The 26,571-nt window shown below is 42.5% G+C and overlaps 2 protein-coding genes across 3 annotated transcripts in view; one reads left to right on the forward strand and one right to left on the reverse strand.

Annotated features, from left to right (window-relative positions):
* cblb (Cbl proto-oncogene B, E3 ubiquitin protein ligase) overlaps nt 1-22,248 on the forward strand; it is a 79,104-nt gene extending 56,856 nt beyond the window's left edge. Inside the window, exons 9-19 of one of the 2 annotated variants that reach the window (XM_088921656.1) lie at nt 132-263; nt 3,852-4,055; nt 5,770-5,955; nt 6,657-7,010; nt 12,629-12,720; nt 14,755-14,901; nt 15,330-15,412; nt 15,700-15,813; nt 17,408-17,596; nt 19,122-19,241; nt 19,617-22,248. In XM_088921656.1, coding sequence (XP_088777782.1) covers nt 132-263; nt 3,852-4,055; nt 5,770-5,955; nt 6,657-7,010; nt 12,629-12,720; nt 14,755-14,901; nt 15,330-15,412; nt 15,700-15,813; nt 17,408-17,596; nt 19,122-19,241; nt 19,617-19,873 — 1,878 coding nt within the window. In that variant the 3' untranslated portion in view covers nt 19,874-22,248. The remainder of the gene's footprint in view (nt 1-131; nt 264-3,851; nt 4,056-5,769; nt 5,956-6,656; nt 7,011-12,628; nt 12,721-14,754; nt 14,902-15,329; nt 15,413-15,699; nt 15,814-17,407; nt 17,597-19,121; nt 19,242-19,616) is intronic. The other variant, XM_088921657.1, reaches the window with a different exon arrangement.
* Nucleotides 22,249-23,598: 1,350 nt separating this feature from the next.
* The window catches only part of alcama (activated leukocyte cell adhesion molecule a), a 57,048-nt gene continuing 54,075 nt past the window's right edge, over nt 23,599-26,571 (reverse strand). Inside the window, exons 15-16 of the mRNA XM_088921659.1 lie at nt 25,471-25,583; nt 23,599-25,243 (exon numbers count right to left, since the gene is read on the reverse strand). Coding sequence (XP_088777785.1) covers nt 25,493-25,583 — 91 coding nt within the window. The 3' untranslated portion in view covers nt 23,599-25,243; nt 25,471-25,492. The remainder of the gene's footprint in view (nt 25,244-25,470; nt 25,584-26,571) is intronic.

Genomic DNA, 26,571 nt, shown 5'->3' on the forward strand with positions numbered 1-26,571 from the left:
TATTGTATCACTGTACGCTGCTGTTGAATAACATCTGGCAAACAATGTGTGCTGTGTTCTGTAATAGACAGTGTACCGTCATGACCTGTGTCGCCACCTCTTACCCTGTCTGCTGTGTCTGTGAATCACAGGAGCAGTATGAGCTGTACTGCGAGATGGGCTCCACGTTCCAGCTGTGCAAGATCTGTGCAGAAAATGACAAGGATGTGAAGATTGAGCCCTGTGGTCACCTCATGTGCACTTCCTGCCTGACTGCTTGGCAGGTAATACAATATAGAGGCCGGAGTGGCCTGTGGGAGGCTCGGCATATTTTTCCCTTTTACCATTGGCTTCTTGTGAAAATACCTTTTTTATGGTGATTAACTTGAAAGGTAATAATTAACATGCTTCCTGAAAGGTGCCTGGCCTATAATCAAGTAGCATGCCTGCCACGTGCCTCTTACTGCTCTGCTGGGGTATTTCAATTCTGATCTGCCACCCCTGAGACTCTCATTTAGTCGCGAGTCTTTCCCAGCTCTCGAATTGGAAATTGTGTAGTCAGCAAACATGTACCTGGGGCTATGACCCCATGGGGATGAATTGTAAGCACTGTTTTTAGCTGTTAGCTATTTTAACTAAAATCTATGTTGTTGTATTTTATTTTGACACTTTCAGATATTGCCTTTTAACTTCACTTAGCATTCAACCCATGTAGGAAGCACTGAATGAGCTTGTGACAAAGAGTGGAATGGAGCCCCAGAAGGCTTCTAATTGGAGAACATTACGTTTCCATCGTTTGCATCTCAGTGTGTGTCCTTATCAGACTTTATTGCAGATATTAACATTATGGTAATTGATAGAACAGTGAAAGGGGGATGGCAGCGTGTCAGCTGTGGAAAGCTGGTAGTGTTATATGCATGTGTGTGTTTGTAATTACCGGCCTAATGACTCATTAGTTGTGCCCCTGGAGATGTTCAGTACCTTTCGTGTTGTGGAACATCTGTGCTTTCTTTCAGTAAATGAATTGAGAAGGATTTTGGGTGTCCAGCAGAATACTAAAGTAAGAGCTGGGTTATTGATTGTATGCAGAAAGCCATTTGCACACAGCTTATTTGTATGCGTGCTGCTGCTATAGGGTGTCTTGTGTCTAAGGCCTGCCCCTTGTCTGATGTTTTAATTGTAGATTTGCAGTCGGAAAGACAAGGGACAAAGATTTGCCCTTAACCATTCAGCAAACCAATCATTTTCTGTTTTACAATCGTTAGTGTAGAGTCACCGCAGCTAACCAGAGCATTCCCTCGACTGTGTCCCTCAGGCGGGTGATGAGGACCGTGTTAAAATGACACGGGAAACAGTCGAAAGAGCCTCTGTCATTGTAGTGGTTTCAGACTCCTCGCTTCGATGTGGGGGATTTCCTCTGAGTCTGGGATTCCCTCCAGAGAAAAACGGCACCCTTGCTAAGGCACTCTGTGCAACATCCTTTGAGCGAGTGAATAACACAGGTACGAGATAAACGGCCACTTCTTCGGTTCCACCCCTCAAAGTCCTTTTGTGTGTCATTCTTTACCATTGTGGGGCTTCTGCATCACCGGGTTGCTGTTGCGGAACAAACATATTTAGAAAGTGAGTCACAGCGTACAGAGAAATTTAAAATGACAGTCCTGTGTGTGTGATAGTTCTCTTTGTTTATCTCTAATTTTGAATCATTTATTTAATACAGCACTAATGTTTTACTTGGTACATTATTTTGGTTGTGCTGAGTGGTTTCATAATCACTTCATCATGTTAGACATATTTAACAACCTGTAAGTAGTTTTCAAGTGTTACCTTAAATGCAATGGTATTGTTTAATCTGGCTGCTGCCGAAGCCGTTAATATTCATTGCTGCGTTCAGAGCAATTTGGAGTTCTGATTTCTGCAATTTGAGAGGCACATAAAACACGATGCTGGCACTTGAGGAATATTGAGGAATATGTATTTGATATATTCAGTTCAGACTAAATGGGGAAACATGAAGTCGGAACCAGATGAGCACTTAATCTCCAAACGAGACAGCTGAGCCAGAGTTGTGCTGACTGATGTGAAGATTGCTTGTGATGCATCTGTGGGCTTGTAAAGCTTTTTTTCGGAGTGTCAGTGCAATATTTTATTGCAGCCCGGATTTTTATGGTGCTTGTTACAGTGAGTAATTATAATGAGGTTTCAAACAATGCTTTGATGCCTCTTTTTGAAATCTCATACCAGATGGCAAAACTGACCATTTCTTGTCCTCATTAAATGCCAGTTCCTTAATGTGGAAAGGGAACAAAGTTTGTTTTAAAAGTTGTCAGAAATATTTTGATCTTTCACGTGAATATGAATATTACTGTGTGTGTGTATCTTGGTCTATTTGTTTCAAGTGCAAAAACATGACTATGGTTTGGTTCCCTGCTAATCTGTGCAAGCATGCGTCTCATTAACTCAACTATTTCTTTTTTGGGGAGAAAAGAGTGATATATTAATGTAAAAGGGCGTCTGCAGATTAGTGAAACCATGTGACTAATAGGAGTGCAGCTGGTTGTGATTCTGGATGCAGATATAGTTATAGTTAAAGTAATGTTTATTTGAATATATGATACAGGTTTGGAATTAAAGTATTATGGTTGCCACCATTTGCGTTGATGAAAGCCTCATGTCTTAGTTAGCTTTGGTTTAACACTATCCTAAGGACAGTTTGAAGCAAGACTAGGCCATGCAGCTCATGTAACTTGTTTGGAAGCTAATTGATCCAAGGATCCCATCAAGACTTTTGCTGAAAGAGCCCAGGGCTTATCGGCTTCAACAGCGCGCTTGGGCCCCTGCAGTGTGTATTCTGCTTCGCGTTTCAGTGTTTTTTCTGAGAAATCCATGGTGTTGACATAGCAAATGTCTTTGAGGATTCTGAGCACTTGGATCAGGACTCATCACAACCTTCTCTCTTCAAGATTAAAATGGTTCAGTTTTAGTCTGTCGGTATAAGACGTTCTTTGAGCCCAGGAATGTTCCTACTTACTGTTCTGTGGACTGGTGCCAGAGTAGCAATGGTGACCAGAATTATACAGGGAACATTGTTTTGAAGGGAGGGAAGGGGACTTATTTTAAATAAAAATAATAAAACTTTATTTTATATAGTGCCTTCAAAGGTGGCTTCTGAAAGCGCTTTACAGAATGACAACAAAAAAATACACAAGTAAGAGCAAAGGGATGTATAACGGAACAGATTTCTAAAGAATTTAGATCTGAAAGAGTTTTGGGAAGGAGACTATGTGATATACTTAAGTATAGAGTTCCAGAGCTCTGTGGTATAACAGGAGAAGGCCCTGTCACCCCTAGAGTGTAGTTGGGCCTAGGAGACAGACGGGAGACCAGAATTAGAAGAGCGAGGGTTGCGAGGTGGGGAGTAGGACAATAGTAGCTCAGACAGGTACTGAGGTGCCAAGTCATACAGAGCCTTGTAGGTGTGCATGAAGATTTTGAAGTCGACGCAGAACCTGACAGGAACCCAGTGCACAGATTCCAGGATAGGAGTAATCTGAACACTTGCACTAGATCTGGTCAGGATTCTGGCTGATGATTTTTGGACATAAAAAACTTAAATGACAAAAGCATGACATTCAAAGCTGTTCGAACCCGTGTGTTTCTAGTAAGATATTGGAAATCCATTAATCGGCTGATGTAGGAAACCAATCAGCTTCGCTTATGCGTTTCACTTAAAACTGGCTGGTTAACTCACATCAACAAGCTTCCTGTCCGGAGAAGTCCAGATACAAGGCACTGCCGAGGAGAGCAAGCCTTTCGTGTGCCTAGAACCCAAAGGCCTCACCAGCGCGTCTTCGTCTCCCCTCTTCCTGCAGGAGTCGGATGGCCAGGGCTGCCCGTTTTGCCGCTGCGAGATCAAGGGGACGGAGCCCATCATCGTTGACCCCTTCGACCCCCGGGACGACGGGCCCAAGAGCTGCGGCTTCATGGACCAGTTCGCTTCTCCCATGCTCGACATGGATGAGGACGACGACCGAGAGGACTCGCTGGTCATGAACAGGCTTGCGTCTGTCAGGAAGGTGCGAGAATCACTTGGGAAGTTAATTAACCTGAGTTATTAATGGACGGAGGGACTGGTTGACAGTTAGGAAGTGACTCCTCTTTACAATTCCACCACAGTGCTTCAGTCTCTCTTATTTCGGTTGCGCTGTAAATCTCAGATGACTCTAGGAAAACGCCTCTTTCTTTGTCCTTACATAATTTAATACCAGTACTTAATGACCTTAAAAGAATTTCCATGCAGCAGGAAAGTGACAAATTGGACCAGTATTCTATTTATAATGTATTGCTAAGAAATCCTCCACAGCGGTTTCAGTAGCATTTTGCCGAAGCTTGAGAAGTGTGTTAAAACGGAACTAACGCAGGCTTTTCTTTTTCGCTGTTCTTTTCAGCTCTGTGTTTCTGTTCCTTATTCTGTTATTCATCCATAATAAAATCATTTCCTTTGGTCTTGGCTTGACGAACAAGCAGCTCAGTTACAGTTTGCAACTTCATCAGTAAAGCGGATGGTAATTTAGCAGGTTGCTGATACCATCGTACATTGGGCAGTAGTTCCCGTCAAAACCCATTTGAGGTGCTCACTGTGCTATCTACAGTGTGGGGGAAAATGTGACCCTGAAACGTATGTAACGCTGTAAAAAAAGCGGATACTTGATGCGTGTATCATACGTGAAAAAGCTGTTCCTTTGCTTAAAATCAGTTTGATGAGTCATGAGACAAAATGCAGCGCAACTGCATTAATTACGGAGATTAATGTGGTATTTAATGTGATCATAACGAAACCATTTCGTCACACCCAGTAAATGGCTATACCTGCATAAACATGAACACAAAGAAAATTTGAAGCTATGCTCATCCAGCGTGTCCAGTAGTTTCTAGGACTAATCTTCAGCATTCATACAGAGTGAATTATAGAGGCAAATGTTTACTTTTGAGAAATCGGCAGCAGTGACAACACTTAATTGGAACTGCATGTTGTTGTCACCATTATTGGTGGAACCTTAGGAGTGATCTGTGATGTGCACATTGCATACAGAGTTACTTGTTTGTTAGCCTTTTTATTCCTTTGGATTTAGTCCATTAGTCAAATTGATCTTTGTGATTGCTTTCTACATCATGCTCATGGAAGAAGGTACAACATGAGAATAAAGCAGTTTATTTATACTTGTCAATACCTCATAAGAACACAAACAAGAGGAGGGTTTACAACCCATGTAGTGCCCTCAGTAGTTAGTAGTTTATTGATCATAGGAATGCGTTCAGGCATCAGATCATTGACTTCAACAACAAGCCTGGATAGCTTGTTCCTTACCCCCACATCCCTTTGGGTCTAGAGGTGCCTCCTGCTCTGTTTAAAATGCACTTCTACATAGTTTCCATTTGCCCCCTCTGGTTCTTGTTACAACACTGGGAACTCCGAGGGAGATGATGTCTAGCACCAACATATGTGTGCGTCTTGCATTTCTTTATAAAGGAAAATGTTAGACGGGGGGGGGAGTCAAAATGTTTGGTAGTGCCATGTTTGTGTGATGTTTGTTTTATTATATCTACATAGACTGAAAAATATCAGCAGCCGGGGGGGGGGGGCGGGGGTGTGTACACCCGCCTAGCTCAGCGTTCTGATAAGGCTGATGTGGGTTTCTGAAACTGATGTCACAGCTGCAGGGCTGAAGCTGATGAGCGCAGATAGGGACGCCGACAGAGACGCGCTGTTTTTGTCTCCCTCCGCTCCAGTGCACGGACAGGCAGTTCTCCCCGGTGTCGTCCCCCAACTCCTCCCCAGTGGCCCAGCGGAAGAAGCCCCTCCCGGACCCAGCGAGCATCCAGCACCTCAGCCTGCCTCCTGTCCCGCCCCGCCTGGACCTCATCCAGAAGGCTGTGATCCGCTCCCCCTGTGGCAGCCCCACTGGCTCCCCCAAGGTCTGTTATCCACCCCCTCCCCCCGTACTCCACCCAGATTATCCCTCAAGATCTCAGTTTTTATTACTTTCGTTCATTTTAATCTGTTTTTCACAACACCCGTGCTTGAAACCCCGTGCACATGCTGGCATGTGCCCATTGATTAACGCCAACATTTCCGAGAGCCCAGTCTTTCCCGATTTCGATGTATTTATTTTTAAATATTGAACATCCTCGCGTGGGAGTGATAATCATGACGGAGAAGAAGGATCCACAGCTCCTGCATAAGCTTTCTGTACCATCACAAGCTTTCTGGACGACGTAACGGTTACAAAACTCTGAAGTGTCAGATCTCCTCGTGCTCGCAGTCTCCGCAATTGAAACCATGAGCTTAACTCCGAAATCTGAAGTACCAAATGGTTCATATCGATTGGCTCCTGACAGCACAAACATGTAGTGCAGTGGTATTGCCGCATATTCAGAGTTTCACCTAACATGTGGAACATTGTTGCCTCGGTGCCTCTGGTATACGTGTAAGAGTAGGATAAAGTTCTAGGAATTAAAGTAGGGTTAAACTGCACATCAATAAAAGGTGTGAAAACGCTGAATCTTTAGAATGTCATAACTTCCTGGCTGCTGTGGGTAGAGAGTTCCTTGCTGTAAAGCACGGTGTTGCCGGATGTGCCGTGGCCTGTCTGACCTGTGCTTATTTTCTTTGTCAGTCCTCTCCCGGAATGGCCAGAAAGCAGGACAAGCCACTGCCAGCGCCCCCACCTCCTCAGAGGGACCCACCTCCCCCTCCACCCCCGGAGAGACCCCCTCCCATCCCTCCGGACGGCCGGAGCGCCCGACTCCCCCATCACTTCACGGGCCTGCCCAGGGATCCCCACCCGCCCCCAGAGGCCCGGTGCCCCAGGGAGAGCCTGGCCGACAGCAGATCGGGGGCCGACCGCTCTCCGAAACTGGGCCATTCTGCCCCCTCCCATCTTAACGGGAGGTCTGTTAGCTGCTTTTCCGCAGACCCGGCCTTTGGGCGGCCCCTTCAAAGACCTGACCTGATGGCGGACAGCACCAAGGTGAGGAATTCAGAGCCTTATTACAGCTTCACAGGGGACCCGTCGTGGCCAGGGAAATCCCATGTGTATTTTGGCATTCCTGTCATTTGTATAAAGGGGCTCAAGGGGTTCATTGTGTTGTTCAACGCTGTCTTGAACAGTGATTTTAAAGCCTAATGTCTAATATCGCACTAACCGCTAGTGACATTTTTCAGAAAAATGTGGAAATGCTGACAAAGAGGGAATTATGCACACCTACTTTAATAGTGGGCCGACGCTTCACAAGATCATTGCCATACTTGGCCATATCGGGGCTACATTTCAGAAAACCTATGTTCTCTGCTTCTGCAGATGGCATTGTTATAATTAAAGAATTAACAGCAGGGCTTAAAAGGAGAAAGCGTACATTGGTCACGCTTAAGAACAGTCAAGTATATCAATGCTGATTGCTTTAGTTCTTTTCACATCAAAATCTATTTTAAGGAGGAATAAAAGCTCATTTTTTTATAGATCTGTTGCTTAGTAACAAGGACGGAGCTAGTTATTCCAGGCATTGGGCTGTGAATTTTGGCAGAACAAAATGTTTGGAGCTCTCCCTGGTTGTCATAAACATTATGGTTTGATTTAAAATGTTCAGCAGATGAGAGACAATAAGTGCATTAAGAATGCATGTGATATCATTGTTTTGCTTTTACTTAGGCTATTTAAAACAGATTAAGAGTATTTTATCTCCAGCTCCTGTATTTATGTTTTGGTGCATTGTAGAAAGTATGCTCCTTCATCCCTAGAACTTTTTATATATATAAAATCTAGTTTTATGGCAGGTTTGGAGGGTCTTTTTTGTAAATCTGCTAAACATTGAAAACGGGAGACAAGCTGGCATCATCTGGCCCCACATGACTGTTGCTGTGTAGCTCACGAGCATTAAGATATTAAATATAAATCCCAAGCTTATGAGTGACATTTGAAACGGACTGGGGGAGCAGCATGGCTCTCATTAGAAGTCACTGGAGGCTTTGATGCCTTTGGAGAGAACTCTAGTTTAATTCATTACATCGTGTCTGACCACAGTAGCTTTTTTCGTATTTAAGAGCGAATCATATGTGCAGGAGGGGAAAAGAAGTACTGCTGCTTTCTGTTTGTCAAGCAAACCCCCAGATCCTAAGCTTTCCTCTAGCACAGTGATAGAAGACCACCCATTCATTACATTATGGCACACCTGTCGAAACCACAGTAAAGACTTCAGATGTCAGATGTGATTGTTTTAAGTTTCTGTAATTATTTTTAAATTAGAACACACACACAATGCCAGTCGCCTTATGACAGGGTCCTTTAACAGCAAGGAAATAATAGCAAAAGGCTGGAAGTTAATGTTTGTCTGGTGTTTTGCTAAATCGGTTAACATTTCTCATCCTCTAGTTGCATGGACATCTTTTCCATGCTGTCTTAATTTTAAGCAAGGTTAACTAGGTTTTGAATTAATCATTGATGGGCTCCCCAGTGCTGCCTGAAGTTTTGCATACAGGCTCTACGAAAAGCTTGTTTGAGTTACAGGTGTCATTACCAAAACCTGAACTGATTCTTTACTGAGAGGAGTTTTTATTCACGTTCTAGAACAGGTTTGCTGTGATTTCAGCAGAGTTTGCTCCACGACACTGTTTTTATAGAGGATATTCCTCCCAGGAGAAGAATGTGAGCGTACCTGTTCTGGAAAACAACGGTCTTTACATTTGATTTAACATGGGTGCTGCGTTGAATAAAAATTGTACTTTAGTTTAGATAGATAGATAGATACTTTATTGATCCCGTGAGGGAAATTGCAGTGCAACAGCAGCTTAACACACACAACACAGCCACAGTGTAACGAATTATATAATAATAGTACAATACATACAATACAATACAAGAGTTACTCACAGTCCGGACGCACAAGAACAAACTAGAACAGAACAGTACACAGAAAATCGTATCACACTCATATCACACATATGAATATAAATATAGATGTAACTATAGATATAAATATAAATGTATTGCACAGGTCCCTGGCATATATTGCACAAAAAGTGGTTGTAAACGGGAAAAAGAAAAAGAAAGAGAACAGATGTAGCAGTAGATGTGTAGATGCGTTTAGTCCAGAAACAGGTCACTGTCGATGTTGCCTCTGCCAAGACGCAAGGTGGATGCGTTGTACAGTCTTATGGCAGACGGCAAGAATGACCTCCTGTAGCGCTCCCTGTCGCACCGTGGATGAATCAGTCTATTGCTGAACGTGCTCTTCATTCCTGCCAGCCTGTCAAAGAGGGGATGGGAGAAGTTGTCCATGATGGCCTCTAGTTTGGACCTCATTCTCCTCTCAGCCACTACCTCCAAGGAGTCCAGGTCAAACCCAATGACAGAGCTTGCTCTCCTGATGAGCTTGTTCAGCCTTTTGGAATCTACTGCTCTAATCCCAGAGCCCCAGCACACCACTGCGTAGAAAATGGCACTCGCTACCACCGACTGATAGAACATATGTAGCATCTTACTACACACATTGAAGGACCTGAGCCTCCTCAAGAAGTAGAGTCGGCTCTGTCCCTTCTTATAGATGGCCTCGATGTTCTTAGACCATTCCAGTCTATCGTCGATGTGCACTCCCAGGTACTTGTACGAATCCACCATCTCCACGCCACTCCCATGGATGTAGACAGGAGTAGGTTTGACCTTTTTCCTCCTGAAATCTACCACCAGTTCCTTTGTCTTCGTCACATTCAGTTCCAAGTGGTTCACCCCACACCACTCCACAAAGCTGCTGACCAGTCCTCTGTACTCCTCCTCCTGCTCACCCTTGATACATCCCACAATTGCAGAGTCATCTGAGAACTTCTGCAGGTGGCATGACTTTGAGTTGTACTTAAAGTCCGAAGTATAGAGGGTGAAGAGGAATGGAGAAAGAACTGTCCCTTGAGGTGCCCCTGTGTTACTCACTACCTGTTCAGACACACAGTTCTGAAGTCTCACAGACTGTGGTCTGCCTGTCAGGTAGTCAGTGATCCACGAGGTCGTGGAGGCATCGACTTGCATCTCCTCCAGCTTCCTCCTTAGAAGTAAGGGCTGGATGGTATTGAAGGCACTGGAGAAGTCGAAAAACATGATCCTTACAGTGTTGCCAGCCCTGTCCAGGTGTGAGTAGGCCCTTTGCAGCATGTAGATGATCGCATCCTCCACACCAACACTGGGCTGGTAGGCAAACTGTAGGGTGTCCAGTGATGAGCTGACCAGGGGTCTCAGGTGGGATAAGACCAGCCTCTCCAGTGTCTTCATGATGTGAGAAGTCAGTGCTTCGTCAGTTTAATGCGTCAGTTTAATGGTAGAACTTCCAAGTGGACATTTTCTTTTGTGCTCTGTCTTTCAATTTGAGTGTCAGAATGAATACTGGGAGGGCAGCAATGTCTGCACTCTTGTTGGCACGTGGTTTCCACTGGGAATTGTCTCCACTGGTGGAAATCGTCCTGTACTTAGAGTGTGAGAGAGCCCATTCTGGAATGCCTTTGGTTCTGTATTGTAGTACATCCTGGCCCTTCCATTCTGGTGTATGTTACCACACTAAATCTGTCTGTTGTCTGTGCTTTTACAGTGTAATAATATGACTTATATGGTACTTATTTTGGAACATAAGGCAGTCAATTTTATATGCATCTAAGATGTTTATCTAAACTTGGAGGGGAGATAACTCGCTGACCTTTGTAGACTGGCTTTTCCTGACTATGCACACTTGTTTATTTTTGTAGAGCAGATTTTGCCCCACCCACATAAAAAAGACTTCTGGAGACAAAGATGCCTGCCTGCTTTTTCGTTGAAGCAGTCAGTTATTTAAGAAAAGACTCCCTGCCATACCGCAGTAAAATGTCAAATGCGAGCACTTTATTGAGTTCATGATGTTCAAAATAAGCATTTTAGGACATTATTCATGTTGTTTTTTCTCTTAATCATCTGAAGCTGGGTACTGGGTACAGAAAATAGTATAGTGAGCATCAGAAGAAAGTAATCTTTTATAAAAGCAACAAATTAAACAAGTTCTTATCAGGAAAATGGCAATATTTGTATCAGGCGCACCGACAATTTACTGACCAGATAAGATACAGGTAAATTCATGGAGCTGATTTATCATTTGCCATTAACAGGTGGGGTCTCCTGTGAAAGTCGCAGATCAATTTATTTTGGGTCGCCTGCTTTGCTCCAGGTTGCAGGTGGCGTCTTGTGGGATTCTTCCCCCTTCCACTCGCAGAGCAAGACAAGCACGTGCCTGTTCTCTGGTCCCTGAGCCAGCCCTAGATGCCACATGTTGTCTCTCAGCTCATGCCACACATACTCAGTGGGGCACAAGCCTGGCAAGTAAGGCATCTGCAACTTTGCTGTTGCATCCTCTTGTCTCCAGAAAGCCTTTAGGCCTGCAGGAATGTTGTCCTATCAGGATGAGCCTGCAGGAAGGGTAGCAAAGTGAGGTCTCAGAACTGCGCAGTAACACGCTCATCGATCTCTAGAAGTGGAGTTCTCAAGTGACTCGACACTTCTACACAGACCATTGCACTTGGAGTTCCCCACGGCTTGGGCAGTCATACACAACAATTAGCTCTTCACCTCGGCATCACACTGGCTGATTAAAACAAAACCCTGAATTCTTGCTCTTCTTTCAAGATTTGCTTGTTCTCTTAAGAAGGGTTTTTTATTGGTTCCTTTGTGTGGTTTTCTTTCTTGATTGTCCCAAGTTTCCATTCACTTTTCATTCAGTAGGTTAAATCTCCTTGTCGCCCATATCCATTCGACTCTCTCACTACTGAGGTCATTTAGTGCTTGCACAACAGTCACTTGGGTGTAACACATTCCGTCATGAATGCAATGACACCAAACATTTAAGCAATCTGTATACTTATATTTTTATGCATAGAGCAAGATTTTGATGCTAACTATATATTGGTACTTCAGTGGAATATTCCTATATACCATAAAGTTTGGAAGATTTGCATACTAATTGCTATGGTTGAAACATCTGGCTGCTGAATTTCATAATTGCCATAAGACTCTCATTCTGGAGCTTGTCTTCTCCTCTTGGTGAATACTTTGGTTAAAACTATAATCTGATGCAGCGTGAAGTAAAAGGTGTTGACATCACTGATCTGCTTCTGACCGCCTGTTGCAAAAATCTGCTTTCATCTTTGACCAGTGAAAATTGTGAAATAAAGGCATCAAAGCTTGGGTCTCTGGTGTCTGTCACGTTCTAATATTCAGTGCTGATTGCTTTGTTATAATGCATCTTAAGATGCTACTTTTTTATGCAGGTGCCTTATAGAAGATCTTGTCTACGTCGCTGTAGCCTGATTTTCTAATGAGACTTGGAAACACTGCACTAGATGTGTTACCATCCTGATAGCACAAAATAAGGAATTCAAATATATATATACCGATTTAGTAGAAGTATTCCTCATGAGAGACTCGGAAGTGTGTCATATGAGCAAAGAAAACTCTCCTTTCAACGTTACAGGCATATTGGTCATTTTTAAATATCTGCCAAGTATTTCATCACCTCTGTAAAATAAGAGAAGAAGAGTGTGGCTTGAGCTGCCAGTTGTAACCGCGGTCTTCACGTCTCTCCACAGCCTTTCACCAACGGGCTCCTCTTGAGCGATGAGTACGACATCCCTCCTCCTCGCCACTCTCCTCCACCACCCTTCCTCACCAGCAGCCAAAAGTGAGCAAGACTACTGCAAATATGTTTGCGTATATGGTGTACAGTTTTACCGAGAGACTCGTAAGAGAAAACAAAATCTGATTTCTGTAAGGATCCAGCTCCATTCACGAACTCATTTCGCCATATGGAGTGGATACTGGCTGTTTTATGGGAAAAGATAATGACATGTTAGACAGTACCACTCCAGACAGAAATTAATTGGTGGTCCACAGACATTTTGCTTACACTGAGTCATAAAGCTTGAACTGTCATTAGGAGCTTCCATCTGCCTTGTTTTGCTGCCAGTTCTTCTTTGGGTCCTACCGTTTGTGAGCTGTGAACGAGAGCTGTTTGGCTACGTGCATCGATTACCGAGGAATTTCAGGTCCTGCTGCAGCTTAGTCTCCCTGTAAACATCAAATAGAAATCATAAACCTCAGCAGTTGTTCTGTTACCATAAGCCCCAATATTATTGTGTTCAAAGCCAGCCATCTTGTAGGCTACAGTACTGCGAGTAGTCTTTTTGTTGGCCCTGTACGCGATCAGATATGTGGCAGGTAGGGATTTCGGGGATTAGAACGTCAAACTGTATTCAGACTTTCTTTCAGAGCTAATGAACCCTGGTTGTATTAAAGGGGTTTAAAATAGAGAGACTATGCCCACTTCCCACTTTGGTAATTACTGTGCCTGAATGAAAGTTGTAGGAAATCCTAAGATAAGGCACACTATGTTCTCTCTACCCTTAAATGTTCACTTTGTAGCTGTGTGAACTCTTGAGGTTGCTTTCCTCACTACTGAAGCAAAAATTACAACCTCTAGGAGACCTTTTTGTTCCAATGTCAGTTGAAACATACTTGTCAGGAACATAATGCGAGCTCTATGGAAAAAAGGTCATACCTTCGCCAGTATGATGAATATTTTTTTAATGTTGGTTATTATGTCTGAACACCTGAGTCCTTGTGCTTTTGCAGACATAGTAAAGTTATACTGCAAAATGCCACCAGCCCCATTTGTAAAACCACTGTGAGCTACTGTGCTTTTGAGCTGAGCACTAAGCTGTTATATGTTTATTTTGGATCTGTATTTAGGAATGTTCCCAGAGATAAAGGTCTTTGCTTTTAAACTACTAAACATAGAGCCTTTTCTGTCGATTTTAAGTGTGCCTTTTAATAGATTCTTTATCTGGAGGTTATTTTTACAAACCTTTTTTTGGGGAAGAACAATATGTCCAGCAGCCCACGTGCACCTTTAAAATTCTGCATTGGTGCAATTTCTCCCTCTACAGGATGCACGCGGAATTGCAACACTTCTGTCCGCATTCCGGAGTGTCTGTTTCGTACAGGAAGCTGGAATACAGGCAGCGTACCTCTTAGGGAGGGGCACTGTCCTGCGGTTCCTCAAGGCCATTCCTTAGATGAAGACACCACAAAATATTTAGTGGTTATTTGCAGTTTTCATGTTCAGTTAGCTAAAATATTAACATTTTTTTTGCTGGTGTTGACGAATATGAATATGAGTTTTCAAAAAATTAGTAAAAAGTGTAAACCACAGTTTTATTTATTTGCTATAATCCTCTTAAAAATGATTACAATTATATGTATGTTAGACTTGTTCACGAGAAAAAACAAACCCTGTGTCCCTTGGCTCCCTTTTCTTTTAGAGTTTTACTGTGTGTTTGATCACCATCCTATAGATGAGCTGGTTATTGACTGCGATATACCTGCAAGGCAGAGTACAGGCCTGTGTCTCCCGAGAGTCCAGCTCCACTTAAAAACACTTCGCCGATACGCTAAAAACACCATCAGCTACCCCACACACCACCTCCATCTTCCCTGTTCTTCTGACTTTTATAACCAAAAAGATTATGCTGCCCTTTTATTTTTATTCCCAGTTTTCAATCATTTATCAGAAAGCCTTTTCCCTTTCTCTGGGTTTCAGACCAGAATGACTCAGACTTCATTACTGGGGTACAGCCCAGTTCATTTTGATTGTAGTTGAATGTTGAGTTGGGGGACTGTAAGTGGAGCTGAAATTCTTGTCACTACTGTGCTTCAGGTACCCCAACCCTTTCACCAACATGTGCTTGGAGAAACCTCGGTCGCAGGCAGACAATGAGGAAGATGAGTATCAGATTCCTCCATCTCACCCGGCCTCCCTTACACCACAGTTCCCTGTCTGCATCTCTGTCAGGATTCCCAACAGGTAAGAATCTGACTGGGTGTCAATCACCTGACGGTTTTTTGCTGTTGTTTGAGATTTAGAGTATGCATTCTTTTATCTGGGGAAACCGTTCTTCAGGCTTAACATTCGTACCTTAGTAGTAGAAGAGCTGGCATAAAACCTTGTGGCAAGAGCTTTTTATTGGTGCATTTTTATCGATACAATTTTACAGAGCAAAATTAAAATCTGTAAGTGGCAACCACTGTGCGATGGCAGCTGCAGTTCTGATTGAACAGTCGTTTTAAAGAAATTGAGTCCAAAGCTGGAATATAACTAGATAAAAAACGGCTTGCTGTGCACATACCTGAAAAATTGCAAACTAGCAGTTTTTCACCACAAAGAGAGCAGTAGTATGAAGTGGTTTCCAGTACAACCATTTACAGTACTTGCTGGTATTGCGTCTCTTGCAGGGGGCAGGAAGACGGGCTGTGTCTCAATGGGGCATCAGACCATGCTGGTGCAGAAGGGAGGAAGCACAAGTTTCTAGAGCATGGTAATGCAACTCGAGCAGCATGTTGAATTCTGGTTACCTTTTCATTTCCCAGTCTGTGGATCTCGGGAGCAGTATAACTGACTGGCACTTTCTACAGCCATGTTCACAGCAGCTCTGCTTAAGCTGCACGGCATTGTGAAGCAGCAATGACCCGATTTCATTCTGGCTCAGCCTCCACATAACATGACTGAAGAGCTCACCCTGACTGGGACACGGGGCACCCAGCTGAATGTTGGCAGTGCCATGCCGAGAACCAGTGTAGTTTACCCTCTGCTTGTGTTTCTCAGGTGATCACTGTGACTTGCCCTCTGGTTTGTTTGAGTCCTGGGGGCCACATCCTGCTACCCACCCCTCCTACAGCAGGACCCCCTCTGACTACGACATCCTGGTGCGCCCCCAAGGTAGCCCCCACACTCAATGGCCTGCCTGCTCTCTTTTCCAGCCACCCTGAGAATGATCTTTATGGCAGACTGGCATGCTCGCATGTCTGTAGAGCACGTCTAAAAGCATTTCTCCACCTCGGTCCTCAAATCCCCAAGTTTCTGGGTGTTGCCCCACTCATAGGAAAACCCCACCCCCCAGCCTGCTCTATGCACTGTGACCCTGTCCAGAGTTCAAGCCCTGCCTGTGAATGTGTGAGAGATTCCAGCAGCACAGCCTTGTTTTAAAGTGAAGTGTGAGTGAATCTGAGTTATGCCAAGAATGCATGAAAGAGTACAAGTCTATTGCCAACTTGGCACAGAAGCATCTTGTGTCGAAACTCGTACGGCAGTCGCTGAAAAGTGTGTTCTTTTACCTCCTGTGCCTAACGTGGTACAAAATACTGTTAGCTAGATAGTTTAGTGTGATAAAAACTACATTTATGCCTTCAGCTGTACCAGGCAGATGGAGGTTCTTGTTATTTAACCAGAAGAATTTAAGGGCTTAAGGATCCTTAAAGTTCTTGGCAGCATATTGCCCTATGAGACAAATAATATGCCATATGTAATGATAAGATGGTATGCAGTTTTAACAGGGTAATGTTGTGAGGTGGAAATAAAAGGAGATTTAGTGTTTTCTGAAAGAACATAGAAGTACTCAGTCTTCCACTTCAGCTTGAAATTTATGGGGGGGGGGTATTAATTTTAATGTGTAGTGCAATATCAGAAGTAAGTTGAAGAAGATGGTAGCATGAGGCTTTAGTATTCCAAAAATAATAAATAAATATTGCATAAACTAGGACTGGATTGCATTGAGCTATTATAAAGCACAATTTACCTTATGCTATGAGGAACATATGTGCCTTGTGACAGCATGACTCAGTGACATCCGCACACAAACTTCCCTGGGAAATAACTTCCTTTCCGACTGGCTTCAGTTCTACCTAAAATAATGTTGGTAGCTATTAAGCCCCTTTGATTTCGAGTACTCTTTGCTGTGACGCCGACTAGCTTTTTAATGTTTTTAATATATAAACCACCTCGTGAGAATTCGCGTTTCCCAAACAACGCGATCAGTGCCCGCCGGTGAATCGGTTTACAATAAATCAAGAAACAGCCAGACCACCACATTTCGTTTATGTAAAAATAAACTATATTCAAAAACGGAAATAATTTTAATACACCTCAGACGTGAGAAAGGTGGTGTGTAATTGTTTAAAAATGTTGTTTAAATGTGAAAGTATGTTTTTGTTCAATGTCAAATGCATTTTACTGTGTCAATGAAGTTTATTCGCCTAAATTATATATTTAGATTCAGACCGCATGTGTTTATATTTAAAAAGATTCAATTGCATTCTAAAGGACTGTGTAGTCACAAGAAATAAGTAGCTGGGATCATCTTTTATGATGAAAATCATTATATAAAAGGAATTACTAAGCCCTGTACTGCACGCGTTAGATTTTGAGCGAAACGTTGGCGACCTCTAGTGGTGTCATCGGTTACTGGTCATTTTTGAAGGACTTCATCTCTGACACTTGTCTTTAAGCAGTTTGTTTTGTGTTCGTCTCCGTACAGGTGAGGACATCTTTGATACCCTGCCACCTTCTCTGCCTCCTCCTCCTCCCCCTGCCAGGCACAGCTTCACTGAGATCTCTTCCGCCTCCTGTTCGCCCTCCTCCTCCTCGGCATCTTCCTCGTGCCCCAAAGCCAGCAGCTCGGGCAGTCGGCCTTCGTCTGGACACGATGCCTTTCTGCTTAACCCTGGTGAGGCGTCGGAGACTAGGGCTGCTTTTTAAATTATCCTCTTATCACACAGGCGGAGCAGGCCAAACACTACATACTGGAATTTTCCTTTTCCACTTCCACTAATCTCCCTGAATAGAGAAAGGACAGACCTTGAAACCTTCAAATGAGTGTTTTTTCCCCCCACACCTGGAAGACTGAATCCGGGCTGTAAACTCTGTATGCTTTTTCTGCGATGCTAATGTAAGTGTATAAGTTTTCGATTACAGACAAAATATTTACAGGCCGTTTTTATAATTTTGTAGAACACTGTTTTACACCTTGGTGTACAGTTTTTTTTTGTCAGAACTGTGTCTTAAACTGCAGAAGAGAATCCCTGACCTAAATGCACAGGAATTATGTGCTGTCTGCTTTCAAATATTTTAGAATGTTAATCATAGAATAGAGATGTGCTTTTTGGGCTTTTATCAACCGTAAAGCAAAAAATTTTGAGTAAGTTAATCAGGCAATCTGATTTTTAATTCTTTAAGTGTGGGTTAGTTAGCAAATTATATTTTAAAAAGTTTTTTAATCTGAACTAGGACAGTTTGAGCTACCGGAACGATTATTTTAACATATCAGCTGTCTTCTTGGTGTTTGTGTACTTGCATTATTGCATTTATGGCTCTGAAGCCTAAATTAGTGATTCACGTGCACATTATCTGCTATTTCTGCTCTATGGTCACACAAATTCCAGAGCATTAAAAAAATGCATTCTGATTTTATTCATGTGTTTTTTTTCTGGTTACTAGTATTTGAAAGTTACCATTTCTTTTCTGTTAATAGTAATATACGCTAAAGTGTTAAAGTGTTAGGGACAGTCAGGAGTTGCATTATGACTGTTATGAGCATTAATGACAGGCTAACCAATGAACCAATTTATGAAAAGAGAGGAGTATTATATGTACTGTTTAAAATGGCTTTCAGTGCAGACTAAAAGATCAGAATGTAAATTGTAATGTTAAATTTATGTGGTTACCATCAGCAGACAAGGCTAAGCCAGTAAAGGTGTAATTATGACAGAACGACATCTAATATGTAATAGAGAAACCTTTATTTGTATCTGCTGTTTTGAATGAAAAAATGAAAACCATATCGACAGATTGCTCTGTGGAATGTTTTTCAGCACATTTGTAATTTTCACAAAACCGATACAGCAGAAAATCGGAAATGATCTGAGTGAGGTGGCCAGGAGGAGAGTCCGGCAGCCTCTAAGATGTTGGGTCCTGGGTTTGAAGTTGCCCTTGGACACCTTCTTGGTAGAGTTTGCTTCCCCTCTGTCCACAGAAGTTTTATCTGGTTTTCTTCCCACAATCCTGAAACACACTGTCTAGGTTAATGGGTGTCTCTGAATTTCCCCTGGTGCATAAAGTGTCTGCCCTGAGATGGATATCGATCTGGAGGGTGTGTCCTGTTTTCCACCCAGTGGCTGCCAGGTTTCGCAAAATGGATGGACCTTTTGAGTGACTGACATGCAATTTCCATGTGGTTTGTGTTGAATGCGCAGAGAATTTCTTCGACGTGCTGAGTGGTGCAGCTCCCCCACCTCCAGTGAGAAGGCTGACTGGAGACAACATGAAGCCCCCGATGAGGATCTCCCAGGAGTACGACCAGCTGCCCCCCACAGGTACCGATCACACTCCGGGCTGCTGCATGCACAGAGAGCAAGCCGATTCGAATTGATTGATTTTTTAAAATCAAACCGTTTGGCATTGCACAGTAGATTTTGGACATTTTTGTCCGTGTTGGGGAAAAAACATGGCAACAGAGGTCAGTCAGTGTTTTTGTATCTCGTTCTTGTTTGCAATATAATTAATTGGCAGTGCTTCTGGGAAAAGAATCGGCGCAATCATGCATGAGGTCCAAATTAAAAAAAAAAAAGATTGTTCAGTTTGCAGAATGTCCAAAAACCATCACGATATTTGTCAAAAAAATAATAAGAATGGTTGCTGCACCTGGCCGTGCTGTGGGGCCTGGAGTGAGATCGCATCTCTCCTTGCAGTTCTTGCAGAAAGTGTACAGGCACCAGCCAGGCCACCCAAACCGCTCCCTCGCAAGACCCCTCCAGAGGTCCACCAGAGGAAGACGCACAGCCACGAGACGGCTGCCGAGCACGACGCCAAAATCGCCAAACTGATGGGGGAGGGGTACTCCTTTGAGGACGTGAAAAGGGCGCTGATGATTGCTCAGAACAAGGTGGACGTGGCGCGGAACATCCTGCGCGAGTTTGCGTTGGTGGCCCCGAGACTGAACCTGTAGGCCCGGCTCGACCTTCAGGGAGAACGAGGACTTCGAAGCCGCCGGAGGAATTTGGAGGGGGGCGGGAAGTGCCCTCGTTGCCGTTGCTAGCTTTCCTCTGTCAGGTGTGGGCTAAGATGGAAGAGGAAAACGAGATGAACCGAAAACCTCGCTTGTTTGACTCGGAGACGGAGCACTGCACAGCTGCTTGTCTTAGCCATAATGAATCAGGGTTGAACTGAAGAAAATAAAGTTTACTCCTCCTCGAACATTAAACCTGTGAAAAGCTTGTTGTTTACAGTGGACAGCTGGGTCTCCATGGCAGCCGTGCGGTTGGCTTGTTAGGGCTGTTATTTTGTTTCCTGTTGCCAGGCAATTGTCTGTTTCTGTGCCGTGGATCCATTCTGCTGCTGCCACAGCATTCAAAGCCCCCTCCGCCTTCTGTCCTCGCACCCCGTTGGGGGTTTACTGGCAGGTAGATCAGGATGGGCATTGACCTCTTTATTGTTTTCCTTCCCCCCCCCCCCCCAACCCCTCATGCTTGTTATTGGACTTCGCGTTTCATTTCAATCGTCCGAACTTTGCAAAAAAAAAACGGAACAAAATAATCCAAACGCATGTGGCCTTCACTACTGAATCTTTTTTTTTTTATTTCTGAGAAACTCTTTCTGTGTAGACAAACTCGTTTTCTGAATGTAGAGTGCATTATTTTGTGAAAAGGAGAAAAAGGATGTTTTCCGAAGTCGTACAGTGGCTTAACACTTTTTGTGTGTGAAACTTTTAAAAATGTTCCAAGTCGGCAGACATGCTCTTTACTAGGGTGCAAAGCTGTGTGAGAAGCAGTCCTTCGGGTTGTCACCCATTAGCATTCTGATGACGCGTTGTGCAGATGACGTGCTCTTCTGTGGTGTGTCTTAGCGGCTTCGTCACAGCAGGGATGGGGAACGGCCTCACAGCCCTCACAGCCCTCAGTGAAATGCTCTTGCTGTTTTGCGACGTCGTGGGTCTGTTGGATCGCTCTCTGGCATGATTCTGCATGGCTTTTCTGCTGCAGACTGAAGTTGAGTTTAAAACTTACAACCAGGCAGTTTGTGGTTTACAAATGCTATCCTTTTTTTTTTTGGTGTTCCTCTGGAAGGAATTTGTTTGAATGTACACTTTTAAGAACCGTTTTAGCAGTTGTCCATATTGCTCTCTTCTAGTCACTGTTACAACGAGTGGCCTTCCCTTCCATTTACAAAAGGAAGAGTCTTGAATGTATTCATACTGGATGGGAAAGGAAGCTGCATTTTATAGTTCTAGCCACAGACAGGTGTTGGTAATTGCCTCTAGTTATTTTGTCAGCTACTGGGACAAAAAAACTTGACCACAGCAAAACGGATGGTGTCTTCATGTGCCAAAAAATATCCATTATGCCGCAGAGTAGTTTTAGAGGTAGGCTGGCCTTGGTTTTGAACAATACACAGGAGAGGGTGTTTTCCAAGATTTCATGATTTTTTTCCCCCAATTATTTTATCACAGAAACGTTTCACATGTTGCCTCTTCGCAAATTAAACTGTATGATGGTAAGAGTATTTTACAATGGAAAATCAAGCTGCATCTAGTGCACTTCCCCACTGTGACTGGAGTGTAATCAAGTCTGTTCCAGGGCCGATTTCCAAATACAGAAGATTTGTTCCCTTCGGTTCCAGTCAGCTACCTTAGAAATGGTGTGGACTAAAACCCTCCCACAACATGCATCTTAAAAATCAAAAACTGAAATGGCAGTTAACCATACCTTGAACTAAAACCAATCTAATTCTTATTCCAGGGCAAGACTGCCTCTCGCCATTTGTAAGTTAATAAGGCTATACATCCCAGTGGTGTGTGAAAGTTATCGGGCACACAAATGCTTATTTTCTGGGAGGGCTTCATGTGAACAAGTTTAACCAGGATCTGAAAAGAGCCTTGGGCATGAGCTTACATTCCATATGCCTTGATGTTCCCTGTTATTTATTACAATGTGAATTTGCTCTTGTGTTACCAGTTGCATTTCTTTCCTCCTGTGTTCAGGTTTTACAATATGAACTTGAAGCTTTATTTTGCACTGGTTCTCTCTTTCTTTGTGTCTTAAACTTGAAAGTCCAAAACTGATTTAAGTCCATCCTTGCCATCCTAAAGAAGGGTGGTTGATTTCAGGTTGCAGTAAAGAGGTTTTTCTTTTTGTGCTTTTTTTTTTAAAGGAGAAAGTATTTGTCAAAAAAAATGCCTTGTCTAACATGTAAAACAGTGATGTGTGCAATTAATTTATATTTTATTACAGCATTCTCTAGATATTTTTCCATTTTTCAACAGTTCAGTAACCTTTAATCTGTTCTTGTGAAAATGTTTTATAAAAACAGTATTAACATCCAAAACGTGTGCGTGGGGGTCTTTCATTTTCTGGATGAAGAACTGAGCTGTTAATTTACAATTTAGGGAAACTTGTATTTTTTTAGTGAAGACCGGAAGTTTTGTTTTGGTTAGCTTGGAGGCTCTTTGGTGAAAAGTTCCTATTCCAGACAAAAGATAAGCCTTGTCAGATTGTAGAATGTCCTTGCTTTCCAAGGATCATATCTTTCAGGGATAAATATTTTAAAAAATACTGGGGTTCTTCTGGAACAGTTTAATGAGTTGGAGGGTGGTGGTATTTGCAGTCTTCCTGCTTTATGGTCAATGGAAAAATAGATCCCTTTGCCTCACTGGTAAAAGAAATATCTTTTGGTGGAAAAACAGTTTTACCTTTGCTCTACAGGGAGTACAGGAAACCAGTTGTCATTAATGTGAGCCACTTTGGCAACACAAAATCCCAAAACAAATGAGGTCATTCTACTAAAAGCAGAGAAAGTATAGTAATCTCCCATTTGTTTTAGTTCTGAATTGGGAAATGTTGGCATTTTGCCTTTTCCATTTTTCGTTTCATGAACGGAAATCTCACATTGTAATGGAGAGATGCCAACAAAAATAGCTGTATGTTAGGGTATATTCTATTTGAACAATGCATTTGAAATGTTTTAGACAAAGCACATTCTTGTGCACAAGACCTCACATGGAGTTGTCCTCCTTTTGAATTCTCTTTTTGTATGTTTCTCGCACACTACTCCAATTCTGAAAAAAAAACTTGCACTCTATGCAGCAATGAGAGAGCTGTATAAAAATAGGTATAGGTATTTGAAAACCATAATACTTCACTGAAGTTTTCATATCAGTGGCAGATTAGTACAGTACCCATTAAGGCAGTTTTGTCTTGTTAGAAAATGTAACACTCAGAATTGAATAGTGCTCTGTTCTGCTACTGACTATACACATTGAATTAGCAAACTGCTTCCAGTGATGTCTATTATCTTGCTCTCTTTGTATTGAAACTTTTCAATGCTTCATTCTTTGCCCTGGAGCCGAACTGGGGTGGAATAAACTCAGTCGACAATGGACAATATGAATAAATGTAATCTTATTTTGAAGTACACAGGGTCTGGAGGTGACACCGGCACTTTGTGGGATTGAAATGTACACCCCTCCTCGAAGCAATACATGTCAGTCAGGAAAGGATTTAAACTAAACATCCAAAGTTTACAAACAAACACACAGGCAAAATTCCTCAAAGAACCCAAGTACTGTTTTTTTCTGGAGTTTATTCTTTTTCTTCAAAATGTACACTTTATTTTAAACAAAAGTACAAAAAAAACAAGTCATATTTACAATACTTGTATGGCCTTCTCATTTGTCACCCTCTTTGGTTTCACTGCTGACCTGAACGGATGTTTTAAAATAAAACTTACAAAATAAAAAATGCATGAAAGAAAAAACTCCAGTACCAACAGCTAGCTTTTGACTAAAAACATTTCAGAACAGTAACTCAGAAACGGTAACTTAAAACTGTGTTTTCTAACATGTTCCATTTCAAACTAACCCTTTCCTCCATTTTATGGTACCGTTTTGAAGAGCCGAAGTGTTGAATTTTAAGGGCCAAAATGAAAGCAGTTCAAAAACTTTAAAGTTGAAGCACCGCTAGACTCAAATATTCCTTTAAGTATAAATATAGTACTGCCAAAAACACAAGCTAAGCATCCAAATCCAGTGTCATGACTGTGGAGTTCTTTCAACTATGTAGACACACATAGTGATATTTGGAATATGAGTACTCCCTTGTTTTTTTCCCCCCCACTCAAATCTAACCTACATATTGTGTAGGGAAAGGGGCAGAGAAAGTACAAACACTTAACCGTTTACATCATGCTTTCTGCATGGTGATGAAACATTACTAAAACAATAATAAAATATATCAACGCTCATTGTATATTGTAGTGATACAGAAGAAGCGGACCCAAAGTCCAGAATGAGAGCTATAGAAACTTTTTTAGCAGAATGAAGGGCAGGAAAAGGGTGACAGCCTTGTAAATGCTATCAGCAGCTGTTTAACAAATCAAGTCCTTACACGATTCCACACAGAACATTTTGCATCAGTCGTTAAATAGTGTAATCTATGAAACACCTAGCACAACCTCTAATCATCTGTGACAATGCAAGCGCAGCCATACCATAAACAACCATAGCCTTTAAAGTACATAGAAATGCTATGAAATAAAGAAAGGGGCCGAGGTCTCAGTTTAAGATTCTTCACGAGTAAAACAATCCTATTGTCTGCACTTGAGTTGACTAAAGCGCTTATGCTTTTAAGAATAAAAAGAACTGGGCAGCTTCTAACAATTTCCTTGTGTAAGGTGAAGAAAAATGTCAAGGCAATCCTAGAATTACAACAAACAATTAAAATAAATATGAGGACAAAGACTCAATACAGACTTTAACAGTACAGGAACATACGTGGAAACAGCAGTGAAGTCTTCACTCTCCATCAAAATATACATGGTATGTCAGCCCAAAACACCCCAAAGGTTAAGAAACAATGTGCATTAACTCATCTGAAAATTGGCAAACAATTAACTTGAGGTTTTGTGGCAGCAGAGTCCTTCTACATGCCCATGAAATTCAAATACATATACTATAGGCCTAAATAGTGTACAGAGAATTTACATTTTGTACTAAAAACAAATGAACAAAAATGAGAAACCCACTGAACCAACACAGTGTATAAAACAAAAGCATTCACCAGGAACACAAGAAAAAGTCTTCAGTGCAGACTTGAAGAAAACAATATACAACAATTTTAGTGAATTTGTTTTTTCTTAAAAGGCGATGGTAAAGTACTTAAGCTAATGCTGTACATCTGGCTTCTTTTTAAAATTCCTTTTTTCCTTTTGAATGTGCTGTGCATTAGAAGCTTTAAGGATGGTCTCAATGTCCAATCAAATGGCTTTCTGATAAGTTTTTGTCAGACAGCAAGTCCAATGTGAAAGGCATCTCACTGCTTCTTCCCTACAAGAAGAAGAAAGGCAACTGCTCACACACACAAAAAGACAAACAAAGAATTGCATTATTCAAGGCGACTACTGTTCGTCCCCTCTGCCACACAATCCCTGAGAGAAAGGATTCGAAACCCACTTCACACAGCAGTACAGTAAATGCACCTCAAACAGTTTTAACTTAATCTGCATGAGTGATGTCAGAAACGAAGCATTACATAATACAGATAAGGTCCTGACCTTCCTGATCACTCCAGTGTCTTTACACTTCCACCTTGTGATTGTTCTCTTCTAACTTCTTGCTTTCCTCTGAAGTTCCAGCTTCTTTCTCTCCCGTCTTCCAGCTTCCTTGCCTGAAAGAGAGCTCACACCCTTTAATCCTCTCTGAATTTTCTCCTCCAAACTGATGCTCTTGGTGCTCCATCGTGTATCAAGATGTAGGACAAGTCGAAACTTCAGACCTGAAGCACGTGAACTCAAATCTTATAAAACTTCAACTAATGCTAAGCTGCGCCCTACCTTCTCTTCTTCTTTTTCACAGCCTTAGTCCCAGACTGTCCTGGGGTCAGCTGCTTTGGTTGCTCTTCTCCACTTGTCTCTGTCGAGCACATCTTCCTCACTCACTTCACATACCTCCATATCTTTTCTCACACAATCTATCCATCTCTTTCTAGGCCTGCCTCCTCCCCTGTTACCTTCCACCTCAAATTCCATTACCCTCTTTGTTACTTCCTCAACGTCCCTCCTCATGATATATCCATACCACCGTAACCTCGCCTCTCGCCTCACCCTACCAAGAACAAAATATTAAAAATTAAATAAAAATACAAGTATTCCTCCCAAGAATAAAAGCTGTAAATTCTTAATTCCAGTTAATACCGGTATAGCCAGCAGCCATGTCACCCTGCAGCTTACAATTGGCAGCCCACTGAAGCTCAGCAGGTGTGAGCCTGGTCAGTACTTAGATGGGAGACCTCCTGGGAAAAACTAAGGTTGCTGCTGGAAGAGGTGTTAGTGTTAGTGTGGGTCCTAATGCCCCAGTATAGTGATGGGGACACTATACTGTAAACAAGCGCCGTCTTTCGGATAAGATGTAAAACCGAGGTCCTGACTCTCTGTGGTCATTAAAAATCCCAGGGTGTTTCTCGTAAAGAGTAGGGGTGTAACCCCGGCGTCCTGGCCAAATTTCCTATGCCTCCTAATAATCCCCCTCTATGAATTGGACTTTGTCCTCCTCCCCCCCACTCCGACGGCAGGCGGAGCGACGTGCCGGTTGGAGTATTCTCGGTCACATTTAATGGCAACGTCAGCTCAAAGATTTGGTTCAAACCACCAAATAGA

The sequence above is a fragment of the Atractosteus spatula genome, chromosome 7 (genome assembly GCF_055471065.1).
Source record: "Atractosteus spatula isolate fAtrSpa1 chromosome 7, fAtrSpa1.hap1, whole genome shotgun sequence".
Classification (NCBI taxonomy): Eukaryota; Metazoa; Chordata; class Actinopteri; order Semionotiformes; family Lepisosteidae; genus Atractosteus; species Atractosteus spatula.